The sequence below is a fragment of the Triturus cristatus genome, chromosome 4_1 (genome assembly GCF_964204655.1).
Source record: "Triturus cristatus chromosome 4_1, aTriCri1.1, whole genome shotgun sequence".
Classification (NCBI taxonomy): Eukaryota; Metazoa; Chordata; class Amphibia; order Caudata; family Salamandridae; genus Triturus; species Triturus cristatus.
Genome location: NC_140585.1, coordinates 1334119937 through 1334138565, shown reverse-complemented (window position 1 = coordinate 1334138565; position 18629 = coordinate 1334119937). Strand labels below are relative to the sequence as shown.

Below are 18629 nucleotides of genomic sequence, written 5' to 3'. Positions count from 1 at the left end.
TGATAAAAAGTGCCACTTTAAGACAAAGCCTGGCATCGTTTAGCTCCGACAAGTATTTTACAGCGGCAAGATACGATCCATTGCCGTACGCAAGCAAGAGTGGTTTAAAATAATAACTTCTAAAACCAGAATAAAAGCCACAGAACAACAAAGTGCACAGGGCTTTGCTTACTCTGTCCATCACATGGGCAAGGAGTCATATCCTAAGTCCAACAGTTAAACGTGCAGAACAGAGCAAGTGCATATTGTCCTGGTGGTGTATGTTTTTACTTGTGTTGTGTGTATCCATTTGAAGCAGGTGAGTCCGTATGTGATCCGGGGTTAGGAATCTTGCGCTCCCTGGTGCCTTCCCTTCAGTGAAGTATGCCACTCACTTCTTGTGAACTTGAAGGCAGTAGTGCACCACTGGCCATCTCCAGCTGTTAAAAGCAGATGTACCATTATTGCTCCTAGCATCTCCATCGCAAGGATGGAGGAAGATAGCCAGAGAACTGCCACAAATCTGCTCTAGTCCACATCTTTTCTGGATCCAAAGATATATTTTGGAGCAAGCTCCAGCAATTACACCCCGCTTGTTTCTGTATTAAAAAAGTTGGAGCTTTATTGCATCTTTCGCAAGGTCAGCTCTTTATCAGCGTTAAGGTTTGATTTTCTCTTCATTGAACTGAAAGCAGTGCCTCACTTGCTTTTGACCTTTTCCGCCTGTAGTTAAACGAGAACTATCAGATTTCCGTTTGCTTTCCCTCTGAATCTCACATAGAGATTAAAGTAGATGTTCAGCCGCAGTCGGAATGTGACTAATTAACCACAGGATGGCAGTATGGCTCCATGTTTTCTTTTCTAAAGACTTTCGTTGGCGACGACGAATTTTCCATTATATTTCGTTGGCTCGCCTATAAAACTAACCAAGCATCTTTACAACAACAGCTAATTTAAGGAAAGTCATTGATTTCCTTTGGGAGGCAAGGTGGTGGCAATGCGTTTTTTTCAGTGGCGAGCCATGACAATTAAAACTGAGAACGAGGAAAGAACCAACATGTATTTCTCTGTGTGAGAAAACGAGCTTGTTTCTTCCAAGGGCTTTATGATTCCAGCTTGACCTTCTGGACATCAATGTAGCCGTGCTGGATACAGTCAAAAGCACGGTTTCAAGGCGTGCAGCCAGGGAAAGTAAACATAAAAATAAGTTGCACACTAAAGCGGAAGGGCACAGTCTTTCGGCAGCGTAAACTGATGAGGGCCACCTTTTAAGATATATTAAATGCAAGAGATTTCAGGAGCACAGCGCAAGCCATGTGCAGGCGAAACCTAAAAAGGGGCTTGCACACATCCATGACGAACCCCAGCTGTAGACCACATGGAGACAGAACATTCTCCATTTGACCCATATTGAACTGACGTTTCTCAGTGTTCAAGTCTAAACAGAGACTAGGGCCTTTCCACCCCCACATATTCCATAAGGGTCTACAATTTAGAATGATCTACTGTATTGAACGCACAAGTGAGGTACATAAATGCCATATGAAGGACTCCTCTCCTGGCTAGGACATACTTCCTAATGAAGAGGTAGAGATTTAAGCATTGCTCTACAGTTCCTAGACCCAGGTGGAATCCAAATTGTAGTTCCGTAAAAACAGCGTTCTCTTATACCCATGTCTCCAGTCTAGTGAGAAGTGCTGGACACAGAATATTTGTGGTAGAATCCAAAAAAGAGATTGGACGGTAACATTTGGGCAAATTTCTACCTCCCCATTATTATTATTATTATTATTTTTTTTAAAGATGAGCCATATTACTGCCTCCTTCCATGATGCGGTTATTGAGCCAACCATAGCGGTTCTGATAACTTTACAGGGTCATAAAAGAAGGTATTCTCTTTGAAGACGTCCATAGGCACCATTCCTGGGCTTTCCCAGCAGGGCAGTTTTCGATTGCCAGGTAACATCTTTCACATCTATGGTACAATTCAATGTGAGGGAGGTTACATTTTCAAGTGATTCAACATCTGGAGTGAGAGGATCAGTTATCAGATGGCCAGGGTCCAAGACATTGGTGAAATGTTCAACCCCAATATCAGTGGGGATTAAGCACTCCACCTTGGGGGTATCAAGGTCTGTAAAAAAACCTAAGATTTACCACTATCCTTTGCCTATCTTGCTGCTTCCAGATTCTCCCAAGTCTTGAGTCTAATCTCTTAACTCCTTATGGCTATAGTATTCTTATAAATATGCCCATAAGCTTTAATATCATTCTGGGATCGTGGGCATTTTTTAAGAGCTAATCTAAGCTGTTTTTGTGCCACTGTATTAAATCACCCGTATTGCTGCTCACTACTTGGTGCGTTCTGGGCATTGAAAATATAGAGTTGCATAGAGAGGTAAATTAATATAAAATAACACTGGGGACTGCGTCATTGGCATACATATCCAAAGTAATTCTTTATTAGTTTTTAGAATATATACAAATTGTTCCGAATTGATGTTGTCTAATTTTAATCTGAAACCTTTGTTTCTGGAATACTCAGTGACTTGTGCCTCCTCAGATCTGCTCTTGGCCCTCATGTTTGTAATAAATAGAGTAAGTCTGTTATAGTCACCTATACAATCTCTAATAACTCTAGAGTTGGTCGATGATGGAACTAACCATGCTGATATTAAAATAAACTCTATTGTGCTTCCTGAAGCAGTACCATTAAAAGTAGGATCTTGATGCTCAGTGGGAGCAGGCAAACGTAACATTATTTTTCATTACTAGCTCATTCAGTGTTTCGCCATAATGAACATTGTGGGAAGCTGGCTCTGTATATGCTGTCCCAAAGTAAGGTATAGTGTGCACAGAGTCCAGTGACTCTCCAGAGGTATAGCAGAGGCTAAATTAGATAATCACTAACAGCTCTCTTTGTAGTAGTGTGTTCGGGCAGCTAGGCTTATCAGGAGGGTGTGTTAAGCATTTATTGTATTTACTCAGTTAAGAACTGATGGCACACACTCGAAGACTGAATCCAGACCAATTAGTTATGTATAAAAAAGGTATACTTATATTTTATTTCTAGAACCAAGCAGGACCTGGCACAGGTTAAGTAGGATATGTTTACAAATATAAAACATTACAAGAAAAACCAATTTTGGTTGAAATTGGAATCGTTACAGGTTTGTATTTGCTTTTAAAACAGTTCAGAATATAGTGAAATTATTTTAGATTACCTTTGCGTTACTTTTACTACTCAGGGTGAAATACCTAGCTATCACACCGAAAGTCTTACATAACACATGTAAGTACAACAGTTATTGGTTTAAAGAACATTTTAGGAGGGGAAAAAAAATCATAACATGGTTTCCTATGGGAGGAATGAATATTACCGGTTTGCAGGTAAAAAACAACCTGCAAGAACAGTTGTTTGGGGTTAGAACCAAGGTTCCTCAAGGTTCAAGTTGGCATACAAAGGGCACCACCAGCAGCGCCAGGGCAGCCGGGTGCAGGGGCCCAATGTTAGATAATGGGACCCTTTGGTCAGGAGCTACTTATGAACATGCCGCTGGGCTGAGGCTGCCAGATACAGAGTGCCAAGGATGTTGGGGGCTTTGTTGTTTGCAATAGAGATCTCCGGTTCGGAAGAAGGGCTGCAGGCTTGGTCAAGGAGGATTCCTGAGGACGACCACTTGCAAGAGATAGGTTAGTGTGTTGAGGGGGGGTCTTGGAACCGTTGGTTGGGCCACCAAAGGCCGTGGGCATCAGGTGCAGGGGTGTCTTTGGGAGTCGGGTGTTCTTACCATATCCGGTTGCGGTCGGGGGGACCCCTCAGGTTGAGGCTGCAGGCCTCGGGTAGAAGGTCGAAGCAGGTCGGGGATCACCAGATCCCAGGTCAGGATCGCTGGGAAGACCTCCTTGTGGTGCTGGACCACTCAAACTAAGGCCGTGGGCGTCAGGTGCAGAATTCGGCTGGATCCAGGGTCTGTGTTGGAGTCTTTTCATTGGACCAAATCTACTGCACACGGGAGACAGAGCCTGTTTGGTGAAGGCAGGGCAGGTCCACCAGGTTTTGGATGGCAGCAGGACACGCAGGGATTTAGCTGGGAGCAGGTCGAAGTCGGGACAGGCCAGGAGGCTGAAGCCAAAGCAGTTGTCCTCTTTTTCCTCCTTCAGCACAGCTCTTAGGTCCGTTTTTCCTCTTCAATCTGAGGAGGCAAGGTTCAGGGTCGCCACTAAAAACTAAATTAAGGGGCGTTACAGGGGCGTGCAGGTTGGGACCAATAGGTCCCTTCCTTGAGGTGAGTACACCCAATATTATGCCACCCTCCAGTGAGAGGGGGCATGAGCGTCTCTCTGTTTGGCTTGGTCTGCTCCTCTTCAGGATGGAGGGAACTGAGAAATGTACTTACTTCACCTACTGGAGGGGGGGAGTTGGCAAAGGTGGGCACAACTCTCTTCCTGACTTGGTTTTCCAACAGTTTCTCCCGCTTAAAGTGGGGGTCAGAACCGGTGGGAGCCAGTTGTTGGGGGCAGCAAAAGGCAGGGTCAGCTAGCAAAGGCGGCAGGCCTTTGAAGCTTCCCCTTCGTAGACCCAACCCATCCTGGGGGAGGAGGCATGACACCTCTGCCCAGGATGGGCTTTGTTTCTGGACCTAGAGAGCGGAGGCCCTCTACCCAGGCATCAAGAAACCAGTCTGGTGGTGGCAAATGGCAGGTTATCATTCAAGAACCACACCAGAGCAGCTCGTTTTTCAGGCAGCATCTCTAAGATGTGCTCAGAGTGCATTTTATGTTAAAACCCGCAATGGCATCAGTGTGGGTTTAATATGCTGAGCCGTTTGCTACCAAACATCCCAGGTTTCAGTAAAGCCATTATGGAGCTGTGGAGTTCGTACTAACCAACTCCCAGACCATATACTCTTTATGGTTTTACTGCACTTACAATGTCGAAGAATGCACTTGGACGCTGTAGGGGTACAGTGCTCATGCAACTGTACCCTAACCTGCTGTCTAATGCACTCTGCTAGAGATGACTTACCTAGGCCACAGGTAGTGGGGTTGCAGACATGGCACACAAGGATGTGTGCCATGTCGACTCTTCACTTTTCTCTGCACCAAAACACACAGCCTGCAAGGGCAGTGTGTGGGTGTTAAGGTGCAGGGTTTCCAAGGGTGGCACAATAGGTGCTCCAGCCATTAGAGGCCTTCCCTGTTCACAGTACCCATGGTACTTTTTACAAGGGGCTTACATGTGGCCAGGGATGTGCAAAGGCTGGGTACAGAGGTACAGTTTTGGGGAGTAACGAACAAGTTACTTACCTTCGGTAACGCTTTTTCTGGTGGATACAGTATCTGCCTGTGGATTCCTCACCTTGTGAATATCCCATGCGCCAGCATTCCACGGAACTTTTTTCCCCAGCTCTCTACGCCGACGACGACATAATGCATCGGCTCCGCTCGCGACTCCGTATGACGTCACTGGAGCCATAAAAGAGCCACGTCGGCGTGATGACGTCAGTTCCACCCATTTTTTCCGTGCCCCCGAGGCGCACAGGTGGACCAACAACAGATTCAAAGTATACACAGTATACAACCAAATATACATAGTACATAAACAAAAGGAAAGCTAAATAAAACAAGCATTTCCTACCAATGTACCAGAAAGCATAACATCTCAAACAAGACAACTTTTAAGGTATACAAAGGTGGACAACGGGGAGGCGGGTGGGCCAGTGAGGAATACACAGGCAAATACTGTATCCACCAGAAAAAGCGTTACCGAAGGTAAGCAACTTGTTCTTCTGATGGATACATCTGCCAGTGGATTCCTCACCTTGTGAATAGATTCCCACAGCAGTCCCCACTCCCGGAGGAGGGTGTCCACCTTCCTATACCAGAAAGTCTTGCAAGACAGAGCGCGCGAAGTGGCCCTACCTCCTCATCTCAGAGTCCAAGCAATAATGCTTTGGAAAGTATGGAGGGAGGCCCAAGTCGCAGCTTTACAAATATCTGCCACAGGAACACCCCTGGCCAACGCAGATGTAGATGATTTAGCTCTAGTTGAATGAGCCCCAATACCCTCAGGAGGAACCTTACCAGCCAGGGCATAGCAGATCTTGATGGCAAGGATTATCCATCTCGATAAAGTGCGCTTGTGCACTGCTCTTCCTTTAGAATGACCAACATAACCCACAAAGAGCTGATCGTCCAGACGAAAGTCCTTCGTTCTGTCCAGGTAAAAGCTCACAGCTCTCTTTGGGTCCAGGCGATGAAGTCTTTCCTCCTCTTTGGAGGGATGAGGAGGAGGATAAAAAACAGGGAGAGTAATAGACTGCCCCAAATGAAACGGAGTAACTTCTTTAGGTAGGAAAGCAGCCCTGGTCCCGAGTACCATCCTTTCAGCATGTAATGTTAGAAAAGGGGGTTTAGAACTAAGAGCTTGAAGCTCACTCACCCTCCTTGCCGAGGTTATGGCTACAAGAAAGACCATTTTGAAGGACAATAGCCTCAGAGGACAGCTATAAAGAGGCTCAAACGGGGACCCCATCAGAAAAGTTAAGACAAGAGTAAGTTCCCACTGTGGCATTACAAAAGGAGTAGGAGGAAACTTGTTTGTAAGGCCCTTGACAAACCTTAGTACAATCGGAGATTTAAATAATGACGGTTGATCAGGAAGACATAGAAAAGCCGATAAGACCGGAAGATAGCCCTTGACCGTGGCCACAGCACAGCCCTGCTGAGCCAAGGAAAGAGCAAACTGAAGCACATCAGAAAGATGGGCTTTTAAAGGGTCAATGGATCTCTCTCCACACCATTTAACAAACTTAGACCACCTATATGAGTAAATGGACTTGGTGGAGTGTCGCCTGGCCGATAAAATAACATCCACCACATCAGGCAGGAGAGAGAAGGAATTCAGGTTGCCCCGTTCAATCTCCAGGCATGAAGGTGTAAGCTCTGGAGGTGGGGGTGTAGAACCTGCCCCTCCGACTGCGAGAGGAGGTCTGCCCTCAGAGGGAGGCGGAGCGGAGGGCACGAGGAGAGGTGGAGAAGATCTGTATACCACACCCTTCTTGGCCAATCTGGGGCGATCAAAATAACTTGGGCCCGGTCTTGGCGAATCTTCCTCAGAACCCGAGGAATCAAGGGTATGGGAGGAAACACGTAAAGGAGTTGCGAGCCCCAACTCAACTGAAACGCGTCCCCCAACGCCCCCTGCATCGGATACTGGAGACTGCAGAACGACGGGCAGTGCGCGTTCTCGCGGGTGGCGAACAGGTCCACCCGAGGAGTTCCCTACATCCGAAAGACGTAACGAACCACCGCCGGATGGAGCCTCCACTCGTGGTCGGCGGAGAACTGCCGACAGACTGTCCGCACGTACGGTCAGCACCCCGGCCAGATGATTTGCCATCAGACAAATCTGATGGTCTTGAGCCCAGGACCAGAGACGCAGAGCCTCTCTGCAGAGACAATGCGACCCCACTCCTCCCTGCTTGTTGACATACCACATCGCGGTAGTGTTGTCCGTCAGGACTTGAACAGACTGACCGCGAAGGGAAGGGAGGAAGGCCTTGAGCGCCAAACGAATCGCCCGCTATTCCAGAAGGTTGATGTGAAGCAACCTTTCCTCCGGAGACCAAAGTCCTTTGATCTCCAGATCCCCAAGATGCGCACCCCACCCTAAAGTGGATGCATCCGTTATCACTGTGGCCACCGATGGAGGTAGATGGAAGGGCTTCCCTTGGGACAGATTGCCCCCCACGCACCTTTGGCATGAAGTGTGGGTCCGTTCTCATTACGACTCTGTCCTTGTGTATCTGGATGTAGGGCTCTTGCAGCGTTAGCGCTTGCAGCTCGCTTACTCTGCGCAGTGAGGTTATTGCCACCAGAAAGGCTTTCTTCATTGTTAGCATTTGAAGGGAGGCCTTGTGAATGGGCTCAAAGGGCGCCTTCATAAGTTCCGTCAGGACTATGTTGAGGTTCCATGAGGGAGGTTGCATTCTCTTTGGTGGCGCTATTCTTTTTGCCCCTTCCAGGAATGTCTTTACTACCCGTGACGTAAAGAAGCTTCCTCCTGTCTCACCTCGTGTGTAAGCTACGATCACCGCTAGGTGGACCCTCAGCGACGATGAGCATAGTTTCGCCTTTAGAAGGTGTGCGAGGTATCTAAGCACCGTTGATTCCTTTGTCAATTTATTTTGCAGTTTATTTTTGCTGCACCACATTGTGAACCTTTTCCACTTATCCCCATAACATTTTTGTGTTGTTGGTCTCCTTGCCTCACGCAGCACTCGCATAGTGCTTGGAGGTAGTTTAAGGTGTGCGAACTCTATGTCTTCAGGAGTCAAGCTGCCAGTCCGTGGCGCTCTGGGTGTAGAACCTCTCCGCTCTGCATGGAGAGCAAGTCCTTTCTGTTTGCGAATTTGTGTGGAGGTCCCTGTGCCATCTCCACTATTTGTGAGTACCATGTCTGTCTTGCCCACTGTGGTGCCACCAGGATCATTGTCATGTTGCTGGTCTTGCACTTGTTGAGTACCCTGTGTATCAGTGGTATTGGTGGAAAAGCGTATGCAAATGTCCTTGACCAACTTATCCATAGGGCATTCCCCTGGGACTCTTTTTCTGGTTGTCTGGATGCGAAGTTTCGGCATTTTGCATTCAGGTGTGTTGCAAATAGGTCTATTGTCGGTGTACCCCACCTTTTGAATAGTCTTTGCGTTTCCTGTCCATTGAGCTCCCACTCGTGGGATGCCGAGGTCTGCCTGCTGAGCCAATCGGCTTCCACATTGTCCTTCCCTGGTAGGTGTATCGCCAGCAGGTCTATTTTGAGTGGGATGGCCCACCTCCAAATCTCTTGTGCCAGAGTCGAGAGGGGGAACGATTGTGTTCCTCCCTGCATGTTGATGTAGAACATTGTGGTAGTATTGTCCGTCTGTATCAACACTTTTTGGTTGTAAAGCTGCCTCTGGAAGGCCTTCAGGGCTAGCAGTACGGTCTTCAATTCCAGGTAGTTGATGTGTCTGATCGCATCTGCTGGAGTCCACAGACCCCTCACTCTGAGCTTGTTCATGTGCGCTCCCCATCCTATCTGTGATGCGTCTGTGGTAATGGCCACAGTTGGGTTTGGTGGTGTCAAGGGCTTCCCTATAGTTATGTTCTCCCTGTTCCACCATGCTATCTCCTCTTGCACTGCGTGCGTAACAACCACTAGATCCTCCCAACTTCCGTTTGCTTGTGACCATTGTTGTTGCAGCCATTCCTGGAACGGTCTCATGTGAAGCCGTACATTGGGGACTAGGTGAATGCACGACGCCATCATACCCCTGATCTTGCTCGCTGTTCTCACTGTCAGAGCTCGCCCCTTCTGGTAGAGACGAGTCTCCTTCAGCAGGGCTATTGTTCTCCTGTCGCTGGGCATGACCGTTTTGTCTAAGGTGTTGATCTGCGCTCCCAGGAAGTTCTTCACCTGTTCTGGTTCCATTGATGACTTCCCCCAGTGTATCGAGAACCCCAGGTTTGTTAGTGTTCTTGTCACCCGCTCTGCGTGCTCCTCGCACTTGTCGCGAGTACTTGCTTTGATTAGCCAGTCGTCTAGGTAAGGATAAACATGAATGCCTTCCCTCCGTAGATGCGCTGCTACTGCTGCAAGGCATTTTGTGAATACCCTTGGGGCGGACTTTAGACCGAATGCCAGGGTTGTGAATTGGTAATGATCCTGGTTGATGTTGAACCTCAACAGGTTTTTGTGGTGCCTGTTCATCGGGATGTGCAGGTAGGCATCTTTGAGATCCACGGTGGACATGAAGTCTCCGCCTCGTATTTGAGGTAGCACTTCTTGTAGCGATGTCATTTTGAATTTTTGCGTCTTTATGAATTTGTTTAGGAACCGTAGATCCAGGATGGGTCTTAGTGTTTCGTCCACCTTTGGGACCAGGAAGTAGTTGAGTACACGCCCTTGTTCCTTTCTCTGCATGGCACTGGTTCTATGGCCTCCTTTTGGAGCAGTTGTAGCGCCTCTTCCCTGAGTTGAGTAAGCTCTTGACCAGAGCGTTGTATTCTCATTGGTTTCCTGTTTGGAGGTCTTTTCTCCAACTCTATGCAGTATCCGTACTGTAGGACGTTGAGTATCCATTTGTCTGAGGTTATTTTTTGCCATTGTTGAAGGTAAAGTCCTAGTCTTCCGCCTACTGGTGTTGCATGCTCGTAGGCGTTTGGTTTGTGTACCCCACTTACTGTGCTTACTTAGTGCTTCACCCCTCGGGGTATACTGGGGGTGAGCCTTTTCTTCCGTGCGAAGTCACTTTGATGAGGGTTGATCTCCCCCTCTTCTTCTCTGGCCACGTTCGTTTCCCCTCCCGTGAAAGGACTGGCCTCGAGGCTGGTACTGCCAGTTTTGTTTCTGCCGTCCCTGCTGGCCGTGACTTTCACCCTGCTGTCCTTGCTGGAATGTCTGGTGTGACGTTCCCGGCTGGTTTCCTCCCCTTCCGTAGGGTCTCCGAGCTGGGGTGCCTCTTCTCATCCCTCTGAATTGCAGGGCCCCCATGGACCTTGCCGTCTCATTTTCTTTCTTCAGTTGGGTGAGTTTTTCGTCCAATGTCGTCTGGCGGCGAAGGCCTCGAAGGATAAGTCTCCACGGGCTCTTCGGCGTCGATGTCCTGCCATTCCAGCTCATGTGTCGTCGACGGCGCCGAGTCGTAGATCGACTGCTGCTCCTCTTCCTCATCTTCTCCCTCATAGTAGGGGTCTTCTTCCTCCCCTTCAGGATCTCTCGACTGCTCTTCGGCGTCGAACTCTTCCTGTTCTTCGATCTCGACGACATCCGTCGACGGTTTCGGTGGGATTTTTAATTTTTTAATTTTTTCATCGAACTCCTTCTTCCTCTGAAGGATGCTCTCCATCTCCGCCTCGAGCCTTCTCTTTTTCTTCTCCATTTCGGAGGCATATTCGGCATCGAGCACTGGTCTTTTCGACGGAGCTTGCGTCGACGCGGCCTTGTCCTTTGTCGCCGAACGCCCCGCCTCGTGGGCCTTCTTCGACGAACTCCGTTTCTCGGCGGCCTTCGGGACCTGGGAGTCCTTCTCGAAGGCCTTTCGTCCTTGGATCCACTCGCGGTCGTCGAAATTTTCGGCACCGGTGTTCCTTTCGAGGACTTTGACTCTGTTTTTCGAGAGTCACTCTCAGATTTTCGGGGCCCTTTCGGGAGTTTCGTACTCGACGTGTCTCCTACCTTGTCAGGCGTTTTCTTATCGGTCTCTGTGACCGTGAAGACATCAGGTCCCTCGGCGATGTTGTCTTCATCGTTGGTGGAGAGGCCCAGTTCGTACAGCGACGGGGCCTTACCCTTGCCTTCCATGTTGAAGTTGGCTCTCCTCTGCCTTTCTCTCACCCGGAGTGTCTTCGGCGTGAAGACGGAACAGGCGTTGCAGTCCTTGCTCTCGTGGTCGATCGGCAGCCAAAGGTTGCAGACCGGATGTTGGTCCTTCTGCGCGTATTTTTAAAAAAAATATTTTAAAATTTTATTCAAATCAGCATTGATAATTTCATTCTTACAATCAAAGAGCATTTATAATTACATATACAATATACAAAAAAAAACAAGGATAGAGCAGTCAGACCCAGTTAATTATTGGGGCCCAAAGTGCAAACCCAAATTCCTTTTTTCTTCTACCTTTAAGTTTATACATAGCAATTTCCAAATTATATAGGGATAGTCATTTAGCCTTCCAAGTAAAAAAAGACGGTACTTCCGGACTAAGTCATTGGGAGGTGATACACAAACGAAAGATGGACATACATAGAAACAAAAAACCGTTCTCGGGGGTTGAGCGTCTTCTGATATTTACCCCAAACTCATATCCAAATAGCACTAATTGAGGTGTAATGTCAACAGAGACTCCAAGACCTAAGTTCAAAAAGCATTTTACCTCATTTAACAGGGGGGCTAGTACCAGACAGTCAAAGAACATATGCACCAGATCGGCTGCCCTCAGAGCGCATCTAGGACAAACATCCCCCCCGTTTGGTTCCCCATTTAGCTATCTTCGCTGGGGAGTAGTATAGATCAAAAATAGCCATATAACATTTGCTTTTGAAGCTGCCTGAAAAAAGAACAGTGTCAGCTAAATTCAATACTAATTGTAAATCGACACCTACTATCCCCAGCCTTCTATCCCAGCGTTGCTCAAAGTAAACAAGGTCGTCCTGTTGGGTTGTGGTTATAATTTTGAAATTTGAGAGATCTTACATCGTCCCCTTATACATTCCAAGATCAGGTTACTTTCCAAGCTAATCTGGCCTCTTAAAACACGTTTATCTAAGAAGCTTCGAATTTGGAGATGTTTAAAAAAATCCGAGCGTTGCAGCCCGAACTTCTCTTGAAGTTCACAAAAGGACATCAATTGATTATTTAAGAAGAGGTCCCCAATAGTTCTAATCCCCTGAGTATTCCATCTCCGCATAGTTGAATCACAAAAAATTATGGGGAGTTTCCCTACTATTCCTTTAAGGTAAAATGTTTACGGATTTTACACCAAACTACAGCGGCAGCCCCAAAAATCTTAAAACGGGTTCTCTTGTAGCGTATTTGTGGTGGCAGTTACGGCAGAATTTAAAGGGTGTTTTGTCCATTGCGCTCAGAGTCTCTGAGTGCGCATTTTCCGATGGGCGTTGAAGATTTCGAGGATCTCCTCCTTCTTCGTCTTCCCGGCTGTATGATCTTCCTCTCTGTCGTCTTCTATAATTTCTCCTTCGATGAAACTCGTGTCGTTTTCTTCCTCCTTCGTTAAAAACTCTGGAGCTTCTCGATGACGAACCAGACCCAACGGCGGAAAAAAGAATCTGAAGATGGCGCCCCAAAGGTGGGACTTCCGCAGGAAGCACGCCGACGTCACAAGAGGTACACCAAATGGTGGGACGTCGACGCCCACCTGGGCTACAAAAAAAAAAAAAAAAAAAAAAGAAGAAGAGAAAGACTACGAATCCGGACCCAACCACTAGATCGCGGAATAATGCACAGCATAGTGAATCCAGAAAGATTCACGCTGCAAAAATAAAGGTTACATTTGGTTCCAGAGAATACTCTAAAATGTTTGTCCACAGGGAGGCAACATCCAGACTGGACGATGCGAATAGTCTCTAACTGGGCCTCCGGTTTTTTTGACTCAGAGGCTTCAGATTGTGCAGAAGGGTATGCAGGCCGGGGTCACGGTAATGAAAACTCTACAGCAGGAGTAAGGCGACTGAAGCATGTAGAGATGGTCAGGTCCAGGCTCCACAGTAGTGACTTGTATACAGGAGCCAGGCAGCAGCACTCGAATTAACAGGATGGAGGTGTCCAGGCAGCTAACAAGTCCGTCAAGGATCGTAAATACAGGGTCGTGAAAATCGGGAGAGACGTGGTGATTTAGCCCACTCCCCACCAATGTTACAGTGAGGTGGGGGTGGCTGGAGAGTCGGAAGGGTGGGACAGGGTACAATATCCCTCCCAGATTTTGAAGTGGAGATCAAACAGTGGCAGACAGAAAATGTGTCGCTAAAGCCATGCTGCACATGGCCTGTGCCACAGTACAGCTCTGTAACTTGAGGTGCTGAATCAATCCTAAACATTGTCAAGCTAGCTCTTCAAAGGGACACTTTTAACATGCAGCGTGATTTCAGACAAACCTGATACGTCACTGTTTTATCTTGAGTGTCTGTGGAAACATCCCAAACTGAAAAATAGACCTTTAAACTTTATAAACACATGCCAATACGTTTGTATAGTATCAGTGCATGGAGTATCATAAACACACTTCACACTCCTTAATTAAACTAACACTAATGGAATAACAGTAATTGAATACAAAGCATTGACCTTTGGTTTCAAATTGAACAGAAGGATGTAACCCTACAGTCTCTGAACCGCATAATATAAAATTGTGGTCTCAAATCCCAGCTTCCACACTTGACTGAATTATGTGATCCATAGACCATCGCTTTACTACACTTAGTTTAATTTTTTTAATTCAACACCCTACAAAAACCTAACTTAAATAGGTTTAATATCAAATAATCTTGCCTCACATTTTAAAACATAAGCTATATGAATTTGAGCACGATAATGAGGCGATTCTATACTATGACCTGAATGTTTGGAATTTTCTTGAAGTCTTCCCCTCCCCCTGCCACTTGACGGAGCCTGAAGAAGCAGGTACTACCATGTGTATCCCTTTCTCTATTTAGGTCGAGCCTTGAGACAGCGCGCACACGCTGCTCGCTCTGCGAGGCATGCTGTAGTAGAGTATGCTGTGAAAGCCTCGCCCACTCTCCTCCCATATTTTTAATTGGCTGGTGTCATTGTCCTTGGTAAATGCTGGCTTCCGATTCATTATAAGGCTTGTTAGGCCCTCCTTGTTACCGCCATGTCGCCATTTGTTACCGCCCATAACAACTGGACCTTTTACTTGGCACGCTACACGGTCAGCTTTATCTAGGTAGTCGGCACTATTTTGTTTATGGGCACTTATGGGGACAATGGCGGATGCAATTTTTTTGTATTTGTATCCTGAGCGTGGCGCCCGCTATAGGGACACCGCGCTCAGTTAATTAATGTATTTATTTATATTTAACTCATGTTGAGCATGTCGTACACTTTTGGAACACTGCGCTGTTTATTTTTTTATAAAATGTTTTACTTTCATAGTGAGCGCGGTGCCTGCTTGAGGGACACTGCGCTCAGTTTCTTTATTTAAAAAAAAAAAAAAAAAAAAAACTTTAACACAGAGAGCGGCACCCCCTTCAAGGACACCGCACTCAGTGCTAAAGTAAAAAAAAAAAAAAAAAGAGAGAGAAACAGAGCGCGGTGTCCTTGAGGCGGTGCCGGGCTCAGTTTTTAACTTAAACAACCACTAGCAATGCAATAGGTCTCGCATTTACGCGAGTTTAAGCTATTGGCATTGTAAATGACAGTGCCTTTTATTTAGGTTTTAAAAAACAAAAATAATAGGCATTGTCATTTACAATGCCAATAGTTTAAACTCGCGTCAATGCGAGACCTATGGCATTGCAAATGCTTGTTTTATCAAGGGGATTATATAAGGGCTGTACATGTTTCACAGAATTAATGAGAATGCAAGAATAGAATACAAATATTGAAATGCACATTATGCACAGGATTAACACATACTAGTAACAACAGTTATTTGCAGCATTGCGAAAATGCTACTGTGAAATAAAGGTGTCTTAAGATTATTTTGTCTTTCCCTGGTTTAATTTCGATTTTGAATGAACCATTTTAACAAATTTTGTTGCAGGGCTTGGCAACAGCTTTTGAGCTACTATTTCCTATGATTATCAAAATAAACTTCTAATCTAGGTATATGACACGCATAGACGTAAGACTTTTAAAACTACCTACAAAATTGGTTACAAGCTAAATACATAACTGTGCATATGATAAGACTGATAGCTGTGAATCAATGATGAGTTACCTGCAAAAAGATGAGGCTGAAACATTTTCGCACAGCTGGAGGCCCTGTTTCGTATTTATCAGTCCCATGGCATATCTAATGTTAAAGAAAGAAAAAAAAAATGTAACGCCCATTTTAGAAAAGTTTGTTTTTTAGCCTTCAACCTACAAGTTTAAAATAGATCTTAATTGTCAAATGTACTTCAAATCATTAAAACGGTACACTACTAAAACGATCAGCTTTGACGGGCAATGAGAAGTGAAACTTTGGCTCAGGCTGGGGTACATGTGAAAGGAGAAAGCCACTGGTTACTTTGACCATGTAATATGATGACTTTTGGAAGTGAAGCTAAAGTCCTGCTTAAGATGGTGACTACACTAAGTTAGCACCCTTCCATTTTTGCTGCTTTGCAGCACTTTAAAGAACTTCTTAGGGTTTATTGTTCCTCAAATGGGTGCAACTTCTGATATTTATTGGTTTCCCTCGTCTTCATTGTTTTATTTTTCTCGCAAGGAAGTGTCACACAAAGCAAACTCAAACTTTGACAGGTATGGTACTAGTGCCACATACATACCGCGAGTACACTCAAGCACACCCAATATGGCAAAACAAATTAAATATAGATACAACCACTACGATGGCGCTGCCTGGATCTACCACAGATAACATACCTGACAAGCCCATGGTCACTGCTCTGCCTTTAAATATGCAGGAGCTTAATGCACTCAATAAACAGACCAAATACTGCAGTATATGAAACAGTGTATGAAACAGGGAGGTCACTATTTAACTGCACTGCAGGAAATGCATCTAGAAAGAGGTGAAGAAACAAACTTTAAGCATAAACACTGCAAACAGGCTTTTTACTCCTCAGGAAACAGGAAACGGTAAACATTACAGAGTGACCCATCCTAATTCGTGGAAATTTCCCTTTCAGATGTTCTGGTAGCAAAAAAACAATAGAGAAGGCAGATACTTTATTAAGGTACACTGGACACTAGAAGAAGCCTCATTCACTATAGCAGTGGTATATGTTCCTAACACAGGACAAGATTAATATGTATGTAAAACACTATACAATCTGCCAGGCTTTGACAAGGGTGACCTTCTTCTGGGCAACTTTAACGCCAAAGGGGACTACAAGGCAGGCAGAACAGGCTCTACCACTCCACACCTTAGGGCTTGTCAAGGAAACACAGGGGACGCCTGAGGGAGATTGGACTGTATGACGTGTAGGAAGAATAACATGCAAAGAGTGATTACACGTTTTTCTCACATATCCATAGATGTTCTTAAGAACTGATTATGCGTGTCTAAGCTCCCCACTCCTGCCCCTGACCTCTCGATCAGAAATAGGCACAATCAGCATCTCAGATCATGCCCCGGTTAGTGCCACAATACAATGGAGAGGGCTCCCAGGAAAAAGTAAAGATCCATTAAGGAGTACTTCACAACCATGACACACAAGAAATATTCGAGGCACAATCTGGGACTACTTTAAGAACGTTTTGCAAGGGATTTGCATAAGTAAAGTAGCATACCATAGGAAACTTTGCAGCAACATTGAGACACCCTAGAAGCCACACTTAAAAACATTAGAAAACAAATAAAGTACATCATTCTCAAATCAGTCTGGGGGCAGCTATGAACAATAGATACTAACAGAGCTGAGCTCACACTCCTTAGACTGCAACTTTCTCATTCTGCTCTGGAAAATAAGATCGGCCCCCATATGACTCGCATAGTCCAAATAAAACAGGAATAACATTGTGAAGGAGAGACTGTTTGACAATTGGACTAGGCTAACCAAAGAGGACGAGAAGCTGATGGTCCTTCTTTCCTACTACTAACAATTATATACTGCAGAGTGCTCGGGCACCCTGCAAAATAGATATGTCAGATCCCCAATATAACCCCCGAACAAGATATCACACTAGAATCATTATAGAGGAGGCAGCTAGGCAGCCATTAAGACCTAAAATCTCAACCCAGATGGCCACACCGGGAGTCAACAAAACCTTCAGACGATTACTAATTCCCTATCTGACAAGAGTATTGACTAATTCCCAAGGGCCAAAGATTTAACTCCGATAACAAATTAATCTAACATCATCCTAATCCATAAGCAGAGGAAAGATATGGCGAAATGCACATCACACTGCCTTACTGCACTCGTAAACATAGACCTAAAGATCAGCATAGACCTAAAAATCATCAATACTGGCGATGCGTTTGGAAAAAGTCTTACCGGGGGCTGGTACAGTTAGGCTTCTTTCAAAATTGCCAGATGCAAGATAATCTCAGGATGCTGGTCCACCTGGTCTAACAGGTGCAGAAATAGGTGATACCAGCAATACTGGTCACACTTAAATGCCGAAAAGTATTTGACCGGGTAGACTGGCTCTTTCAAGGTACTCGAAATGACTTCAATTTCTCAACTATTGCAGGATACCAGGCAGTTTTTGAGAGGAAATGACTTAATGACGATACAACCTCGATAGGCACCAGACTGGGTTGCCCACTGTCCCCTTTACTATTCGCCTTGAGAACTGAACCATTTGCAGCCCACCTTAGGGAAGAATAAGAGGTGATAGGCCTGTGAGTCAGTAAAGAGGAGCACAAAGTCATGTTGTTTGCTAACGATAGCCTATTAACTTTGACAAAATCCATGACGGCCTTCCAGAAGCTACAGTTCTACTTAGACTCCTTTCGACAAGTATCCAGATTTAAGATTGATGTGACATAATCAGAAACACTAAAGCTGACCGTCCCATAAGAGGAGGTAGCCACCCTCAAAGAACACACTCCTTTAGGTGGGCGATGAAACTTATTGTGTATCTGGGAGTTAAATAATTGGCAAACATATCAGACCTAAGATCAATTTTCTACCTTTAACAGAGATTCTAGGAGATTTAAGGAGGTCAGGAGATCTTCCGGTCTCTTGGTTGGCTCATAATAACGCAATTAAATGAACATTTTATCAAGATTCCTATATAGGTTTCAAGCCCTGCCCATAATTCTACAGAACTCTGTTTTTACACCTTAAAAAGTTTGTTCTTGAAATATATTTGGAAACGTTTGGGGCTACCAGATGCTATTAAGGCCTTCTATAGAGCGAGAGAGATGAAAGACCTGGCGTTTCCAGATGTTCACACGTACTATGTGGCATCACAGCTTGGAGTTCCATCAGACTGGAGCTTAAGAGAGTGT

At 45.6% G+C, this 18629-nt stretch overlaps 1 protein-coding gene across 1 annotated transcript in view; it reads right to left on the bottom strand.

Moving 5' to 3' along the window:
* The window catches only part of IMP3 (IMP U3 small nucleolar ribonucleoprotein 3), a 125836-nt gene that overhangs the window by 62929 nt on the left and 44278 nt on the right, over window positions 1-18629 (bottom strand). Inside the window, exon 3 of the mRNA XM_085654811.1 lies at window positions 15441-15515. Within this exon, the coding sequence (XP_085510937.1) occupies window positions 15441-15515 (75 nt within the window). The remainder of the gene's footprint in view (window positions 1-15440; window positions 15516-18629) is intronic.